The sequence below is a fragment of the Furipterus horrens genome, unplaced genomic scaffold (assembly GCF_987537825.1).
Source record: "Furipterus horrens unplaced genomic scaffold, mFurHor1.1.pri manual_scaffold_11, whole genome shotgun sequence".
Taxonomy (NCBI): Eukaryota; Metazoa; Chordata; class Mammalia; order Chiroptera; family Furipteridae; genus Furipterus; species Furipterus horrens.
In genome coordinates, this window is record NW_028327181.1 from 76,164,962 (window position 1) to 76,173,799 (window position 8,838).

At 42.7% G+C, this 8,838-nt stretch overlaps 1 protein-coding gene across 2 annotated transcripts in view; it reads right to left on the minus strand.

Moving 5' to 3' along the window:
- Positions 1 to 8,271, minus strand: part of CALCOCO2 (calcium binding and coiled-coil domain 2) — a 28,332-nt gene extending 20,061 nt beyond the window's left edge. Inside the window, exons 1-3 of one of the 2 annotated variants that reach the window (XM_090291003.1) lie at positions 8,191 to 8,253; positions 7,040 to 7,126; positions 1,449 to 1,637 (exon numbers count right to left, since the gene is read on the minus strand). In XM_090291003.1, coding sequence (XP_090147129.1) covers positions 1,449 to 1,628 — 180 coding nt within the window. In that variant the 5' untranslated portion in view covers positions 1,629 to 1,637; positions 7,040 to 7,126; positions 8,191 to 8,253. Of the gene's footprint in view, positions 1 to 1,448; positions 1,638 to 7,039; positions 7,127 to 8,190 lie in introns of both variants that reach the window. The other variant, XM_090291002.1, reaches the window with a different exon arrangement.
- Positions 8,272 to 8,838: the final 567 nt, after the last annotated feature.

The window sequence follows — 8,838 nt, forward strand, 5'->3', positions numbered from 1 at the left end:
TTCTTCATTGAGGTAGAGCAACAACTCAGAAGTGCATGAAGCATTCCAAATGTAGATGCATTTTTAAAATGTTTTTAAACATTTGTTTTTAAAAAGCTTGACTTTCATTTTGTTTATGGGCAAGACCTCAGTGGAAGTTGCTACGTGCTTGGGGAATGCAATCAGTCAGTCTAAGCTAAACAGAAACATAACAAAAAAAGTTACAGATTACACTCCAAACTCCAATAAGTACTTTTCTGAATCCTCCTTTTTTTGTTATTTACTGTATACCTGCCTGGTCTGATATGATAGCCACATGAAGCTAACTTTAAATTAATTAAAGTTAAATAAAATTTAAAAGCCAGTTACTCACATCAGCCACATTTTAGGTGCTCGACAGCCACATGTGGCTAGAGGCTACTGTACTGGACACTGAAGGTAGAGCTCCATTGTAGTATGTTCTGCTGGACAGCTTTGCTACCGATGGGGGGAAAAACCCAACTATCAGCTTCTTTACAAGATAGAAAACACTCTGGTATGTCAGTTTTCTGTGTTAGAACAACTTTAGTCTACTGTTTCAACATCCTGCAGTCTTGGAGCTGGCATGAGACCTGCCAGTGTCCCTCTGGCTGTCTATCCCTGTCTGTAAAGGCCAGCTGCCAAGGCTTCATCAATTAACTTGAAATCTCAAACAATTAAGAAAAAGTAAGTTAATGAGGGATGGAAGTAAGCACCAGCTCCTTCACAGAGCAGTCAAGAATGTAGTCTGGTTTCAGGACAAACAGCGTTGGCAAACAAGCACGTGACATACTGCGTTGTCACAACAAAGGTCACGGACGTTGGAACTCAGCAGTGTAAATTGCTCAAATTTGACCTTTATTTCCTGTCTCTGGAAATAGGAAGATTTGTCATTATGGTGTGTGTGTGGCAGATAGAGACACAGATGAGGGGAGAAGCCGAGGTAGAGAGTAAGTTGACTATCATAAAAAGAGTACCAGACACCAGAAGTCACTGAGGGAGCTCATAAACTTTCTGTCAATGGAAATCTTGACAAAGAAGTAAGGCACACTAATTCAGAAACAAACTTCTTGGATGCAGGATGTTGAACTGGGTAACTTCTCAACATCCTTTCCAGATTTGTAACACTCGTATTAAAAAAAATTAAACACAAATAATGTAAGGGAACAATCATCCAAGTCAAGTCACAGATGAACATTTCAAAATAGGATACTTTTTTAAAGTTTACATTTGGTCTTTGAAAGCAGAACAGAACTTGCGGACGTATGATTTGACACCTTATTTGCGCTTGCGTCCCACAGCATGTGTTGGTGCCTGAAGGGGCAAGTGCTAGGGAGCTTAGTTCAAGACTTTCAAGTCAGCCAGATATAATATACAAAAACGCTTATTATACACAGTAATGAAGATTCACCTCTAGTTCCTAGTCACCTGGTACTAAGTGAATTACTTACTCTAAAGATTCCAATCCAGTCCTTTCGACGGGGAACGAAATGCTGGGTGAGGGTATAATAGCATGTGATGTCCCCTCCAGGAACATAGAACTTCTCCACACTGTTAAAGATGACCTGAGAGAAGTGACAATGATCCAGCAAGACAGCTGATGTCGGGGAGTCTTCTAGTGTCTCTTCCATGGTGGGGTCCTGTTATGAGATATGGAATAAAATAAGGCTCAGAAAAGTTTGTCTGAAATGGTGGAGATTTCTGGGCTCTCATCCAGGGAACATTCCGTTCGAGAGAAGTCAGAAACAGCTAAAAAAAAAAAAAAAAGCCTGACTAGTACTGAGATCACACAACATGCTTTTGGTTTCACTTTGCGCCATTTTGCATTCATAACTTCCTATGCTATGAGGGTTTTCTGAGAATATCTTTGACCTCTGTACCACAGGTACCGGCCTCCTCACATGCGCTTATTCTCTCTGCCCATGGCTAGTTTGTTCACCTTTTTCTAAATGCCTTAAAGAAGTAAGGCAGCCTAAAGGAAAGTAGTCTGAGCTGGGAATTGAAATAATGTAAAGGGTCTAGTCCTTAAATCAGCACTTGCCATAGAGTAGGTGCTTCACACAAAGTACAGATGCGCTGAATGACAGAATAAAGTATTTAGCAGAGTCTGCACAAAGAAAGGGTTTAACAGATGTTAGTGATTTTTTTCCTTCTGGCACAGTGTTTGCCCTCAGAATGGGCTCCAACCCAAGACAGAAGGTAGATGAGTAAACAAGTGATAGCCAAATGGTTAGTATAAGTGCAGAATCTCTTAGGTTCAAAAGAGGGAGATATGCGACTGATTAGGAAAATAAAGAAAAGCTTCGGGGAGTGAGTAGAATCCTAGATAAGCCCCCTCGAGGAAGATTAGGATTTTGACAAGTGGGTTTGGGTGAGGAAATTCCAGGAATGAAACAGCATGCATAAAAGCAAAGAAACAAAAACGGGGCCCATGTCTGGAGGACAGCAAGGAAGTTTGGATCCCTATCTATACAATGGGGATAATAAACTTTCTGGGTCACAGTACAGATAAAATGTGATCAAGGATGGGAAACAATTTGGAAAGTAAAAACAATACATAAAAGAAGCAGTCTTTTGAGTTGTTGAGACCTGATACTTCCTGTTTGGTAAAACTTAAATGCCCTGTCTTCTAAATGCCTCCCTGGTCTAACAGGTAGTGATTGATTCTCTGCCCATAATATTACTGGGAAATGAAAGCAATACCGTAGCTCTACAAAGCAGAAGAAAGAGCTGTACATATGCAAACACTACATCATCCCTTACAAATTCAGCTGTTGGAACATGTTGGAAGATCATATGCACACAATTTAAAATAAGTAAGTACAACAATAACAAAAATACAGTAGCTCTTCTAGCCCTGCCCCACCCTACTTCCTGGTTTTATTTTGAACTCTAAGCAACAAAGCCTCTTCTTCCAACTCCCCACAGAAGTCAGTTTTTTTCACAGAGAAGGCAAGGAGACTTTGATGGATTGAACTATCCATTCTTGGTATTGAGTTTAGTAAGTAAAAAAAAAAAAGAAAATGTATTGGCTTTCTGGTTTGTGACACAGTTTAACCACATCCTCAACCTCAAACCTCAGCTCGGTTTTTCTAAGGAAGAGAGAGATCACGTTGCAGTCTAGGTCTGGACTTGTTCCCCCGGATAAGCTGTTGCCTGTGCGTGAGCTCTTAGAAGTTCTGGGAGGGAGGGCAGGAAGGTTTCTCAGCCTTCAGACCCCTCGTGGTTTCCAGTCACACTGAGGCCAGCATATTCCCTCTGTCCTGAGCCTGGAGCACCACTTACCTGAGCATGTGAGGTGACTTCATCAGTTCTTTGACTATGGAGCTAAAGAACACTCAGGTAAGAATGACTTCAGGACCTGTCTCAACCTAAGTACCATACTCCTTGTTCTTTGCCACATAATGCCCAGCCCATAGTGACTGCTGGTTGTGTATTCATTGAGTATCTGAATAAGATATGTACATAATTCATCAAAAAGAAAGGAAGGGGATCTGTAGGTAAACAATGGGGTGAATGGTGGTGGGACTAATTCTTTTAGTCCTGCTCTTAATTTGTTGGATACCCTTGGAGAAGCTGCTGTTTCTCAGTGTTCTCTTTTCTAAAATAGGGTAAGGAGATGATAATCTCCAAGTGCTACATCAATTCTTGGGACGGCTGGTTCAGCTGGCAGAGCTGGTTTAAGTGGCATGGTGCCAAAAAAACAAAAGGCACAGATTTGATTTCCTTCAGGACTCATAAAATTCACACTCCATTACCCACCTTCCACACACGCTCAAACTTGAGCAAGCTGCTGTGCAAATGGATGCTCCTGTGAAAGACAAGACCAGCCAAGGATACGCGGGCTTGGTACAGCCTCTCTTTTTTTACTAGAAAAACAATATGTCTGTTAGTTCATGAAAAGAAGAACACTGACGGAAGGTCAGCATATTCAAAACGACATGGAACCCTGACTGGTGTGGCTCAGTTGGTTGGGTGCAGTCCCGCACAGCGAGAAGTCACCAGTTTGATTCCAGGTCAGGGCACATGCTTGGGTTTTAGGGCTGGTCTCGGTTAGGGTGCATGCAAGAGGCAACCAAACAATGCTTCTCTTACATTGATGTTTCTCTCCTTCTTTCTCCCTCCCTTTCCCTCTCTCTAAAAATAAGGAAATAAATAAATCTTTTTTAAAAAGACATGGAAGAACTCATGCCAAAGCTTGAGTGTATAGCCAATGGACACCTTATCTCTTTTCTTTCATCTGAAAACCTAATCATCTGTCTGGAAAAGTCAACAGTTTTGATTCCTTGCTTATCAAAAATGTAACAGACTCCATGAAATTCCCCATTTCAGAGATCCCATCACCTTCTCAGAAGGACTCAGAGGGCACCCAAAGGCATTCTGGGTATTTGGAACTCAATCATTCTTAAAATAAAAACTCCTCTCTGCCAAGACTGGGAAAGGGGCTGAGGAGGTAGGCAGAGCAGAAAACAGCAGTGGCCTCCCTTGTCTACTTTTTACCAAAGCTGAGGACGGAAAAGGTCACAGGCAAACCTAGAGCATAACCTTGCCAGTCAGAGCTGGGCCAGTGAGGATACCTCATTCAACTTTTTCTGGAAGGAAGGTATCTACTGATTTTTCTTAGAGATTTTATTTATTTATTTTCAGAGAGAGGGTAAGGGAGGGAGAAAGAGAGGGAGAGAAACATCAATCAGTTGCCTCTTGCATGTCCCCAACCAGGGATCTGGACTGCAACCCAGACATGTGCCGACAGAATCAAACTGATGACCTTTTGGTTCACAGGCCAGCACAATCAATCCTATGAGCCACATCAGCCAGGAATTACTGATTTTTAAGGTCAGTGATCCTTAAAGCCTTTCCTCCCTTCCAGTGATAAAATTCCCTGGGAGAAATGGGAATTTACCTTTCTGACAAAGCAACGTAGAAATGAGTTTTTGTGGCGGGGAACAGAAAGGGTGTGGAAGGAAAATTAGAATGATTTTAAACATCAACTTACCCCTCCTTTAACCACTCTTCCCACTATAGAACCTGTCCACCATCCACTTCTAATTCTGGCACTATCCATAGAGGCAAGGAAGGGAGAAGAAATACAAGCTCAAAAGTTAATTTTAGAAGCTCACAGAGCTTCACAGGCCCCTTAGAAATTGTGGAATGGTAGTCCACCAATTCTTCACTCCTATCCTCAAGTCAAAGACTGGCCACATAAGGAGTGATGGGGGTGGGGGGAATTAGGATTTTTAAAAACAAATCGTCAAGCATGGAAAAACAATGCAGAGTTCACAAATTATCACAGGTGTTTTATTTGGACTCTGACAGGTTTTTTTTTTTTTTTTTTTTTTTGCTTAGTTTCCAAAAGGATTAGGGTCTTCAGAGGAGATAGCAATAATAGGTGAGGTATTGTAAAATGAGTTCCCTGGGCCCTGGCTGGTGTGGTTCAATGGACTGAGCGCTGGCCTGCGAACCAAAGGGTTGCCAGTTTGATTCCCAGTCAGGGCACATGCCTGGGTTGCGGGCCAGGTCCCCAGTTGGGGGCACACGAGAGGGAACCACACAGTGATATTTCTCTCTCTCATTCTCTCTAAAAATAAATAAAAGCTTTTAAAAAATAAATAAATGAAATAAAATGTGTCCCCCGAACTGGTTTCTGGCTTCTAAGAAAATCTGACACATTTTCATCTAACAGGCTTTTCCCAGGACTGTTCCATGAGGGCACAGATTCTCTTATGTTCTCCTGAAGAAAAGGAACAACAGCCATTTCTACTTCTGCTCATTCTGAGTAAATCTGTAAACTATACTGACAGGCTTTTTAGCAGAAATATTTAAAAATTCCTAAAGACTTTTCCTCATGTATGCTGAACGACAGAGAAATGACTTTATTAAAAACAACTAGAATTCTACCTTAAAGAACGCCCAACTTTTTATATTTGCCTTTTATAGGAGTGGGTCCATGTTTCAGGAAAACTGAAGGCTATAGGTAGTTTCTCTGCATTAGTTCACAGAAGGAAACCAAATGCTTCCACAGCCAAGAAAAACTGCAAACCAATTTTTCATTTGGCAGAAGTAAAAACAAAGACAAATGAAAACCAAACCCACATTAATCTAATTTCTTCATCCTTCTGCTCACTTTAAACTTTCTAAACAGTTAGCAATTAGCAGGTGGATGAACTGATTTGAGTCCCACCCCTCTCTGGCCCAGGAAGAGATGCTTCCACAGAAATACTCTTAAAGGACACTGACAATACATATAATGGGTTTGTAGATGGCCTGAGACAGGGCGCAAAAGCAAAGACACAGTCACTGGTCCTCAAATTATTAAGCCGCTTGCTGTAATTAAAATTTTTCAAGCTCATTCTTCCTCATCCAGACTCTTTCAGAGTGCCTTAGAAAATGTTTATACCCCCAGGAGACTTTAAATAGTACTCATTCACAACTGTTTGGATTGGCTGCCCAGCTTATTCTAAGCAGGCCCTCATCCACATCCCTCACCACCAGAGCCAGCAGTACTAGGGAAGAACAGAAAAATAGTTCTGGGACATGACATGCAGACAACCAGAAACCGTGAAAAGCTCAAAGAAGTTTACTAAATCTCCATTTTACTTTACTGAGATTTTACATTCTTTTCTGGAAAAGGGTGACTATGCTAACCCCTGCAGTGACAAGGGTAGTGATAGTGTTTGGAGTAGAGTGGAAATGGGACGAGGCTAGGAGCTGAGGCACCCGGATTCCTGTCTTACTTCTGCCACTAACAAACTCTGAGATCTTGGCCAAGTCACACTACCTCCTTTCAGGTCTCAGTTTCCTCATCAGTAAAATGCACAGATCAGGCTAGAAAGCCTCTAAGAAACTTTCCAGCTAGAAGGATGATCCCAAGTAAAAGAAAAAGGAATTAAAAGAGTTCATTTCAACTGTCTCTCTTTTCATCTAAGAAAATAAGGAAGCATGGCATTATATCAATAAGTACTGTCAATTTTTTTTAAAGAGCCCTGAATGTATTATCTGACTTGAAAGATAATACAACTTGTTAGTGCTGTGGAGCTCTTACTGATCACTGTTCTCAGGGTCCTTTTCACTCCACAGCTGTCATATCTGGGAAAGGGTAGAGTTACAGGTAGAGGCCTTCTGAAAACACCTGTGAAAGTGAGTCCCATGGATATTCCTTAATTGTGTGCTCTACACTATTTACAAAGACCTACTGCATAAAGTCCTTTGCTTTAAATGGTTTTTGCAATAGTGGAGATGTGATGATATACAGAGCGGGTCCTCGAATAACATCGATTTGTTTAAAGTCATTTAGTTCTAACGTGATGAGATGTTATAGGAACTTAAGTTTTGTTTATATCAATTAGCCTCTGATAAAACTGGCTTGCCTATACGACGTTTGGCTTAAAGTCGGAGAACCTATGACAACGTTAAGTGAGGATTAACTATAGTGTCTATATTATTCTGCTCAACTCCCACTATGGCCACTTGTTGGCTCGCATCCGCAACAAAGAATCCAAGTGAGAGAAAAAAGTTAACACGTCCGGGAGAGGTTGAAATTTCAATGTGAGTGGGAACATTAGCCCCTAAACTAAATTGGCCCGATGGTGGCAGTGGGAGGGGCTATGGGCTAGCGACTGTAAAGAAGCAGGTCACTACACTCCAGCTGCTCCTTCTTCTCAGATGCCTAAAACCTCCTCCAATTACAGAGGCCTCATCTGAAGGAAAGGGGCTTCAGGGATCAAGCCTACTCTTATAGACGGGGCAAATAAGGCCCAAAGAGAAAGTAAATTGCCTAGGGTGACTAGGCAGGGCCGCCTCCGCCTCCAAGCAAATGGCAAAGATTTCAAGGGCAAGGATTAAGGAACCCTAAGACCTCCGCCCGCGGGAGGGGGCGTGATGCTGTGACGTCAAGACCCTCACTCGCGTCAGAGGGATCCCTTCTGCCCAAGGAGTCTCTCACCCAGACGCAAGCAATTAAGCCTGGCCTTGCTCGGAGAAAACTGTCCCTCACCCTTCAAGGCCGCGGTAAGAGCTCCAGGGGCTCCATGACGCCACTCCCACTTACTGTTTCCCTAGGAAGGTAGGAGGAGGTGAAAACTGAAACCGGTAGCACCTAGACCGCTCACGGTACTTTCTCAGGACTGAAAGTCTGATTTGGGGAACCCAAGGGCCCATTGACACTAATTACCCTCCTTCACTCCACGGACTCACCGGGGACGGCAGGCGGCAGCGGCGCAACAGCAACAGGACGGGACAGGGGACAGGGGCGGGGCCAAAAACCCAAGGGGGAGCTGATCCCATCTGACCCCGCCGACACGTCACAAGGGTCAACAAGCTCCGCCCCTACCGCGGTGCTTTCTGGAACTTGTAGTGTTCGGGTGACCGGGGTCCAGGGGTCTTCAGCTAGCTACCGCTTACGGTTTTCCCCAGTCCGGAGCAGCATTCTCACGCCAAGAAGGTTATTTCTTCCTCTGAAACAAGCCGTTTACGTACTTGAAACAAACAAACAAATTTTATTTTTTTCAGTTTTGAATGAAGAAGCTCCATACTCTTGAAGGGCCATTGAGAGGTCTTCGTTTTTTTCCTGCCTCCATATTACACTTCACTAAGAGTCTTATAGATGCAACTCCCTTTGGCATTTAATCATGCCTCCCACCTGCCCAGCAGACCCAACAATCTCCCTGGGCGCTCCAGATTTTGTGTTTATAAAGAAATTATTTCTTTCTATAAAGAAATTATTCTTTAGCATTAACTCTGTCAAGGTAGTACTCTTTGCAACTGTGGTAAGAATAAACTCTGCAAGAATCCTGGTAAGTCCGTTTAGAGAGAATTCCCCATTCCTGATATCTGAACGATTCC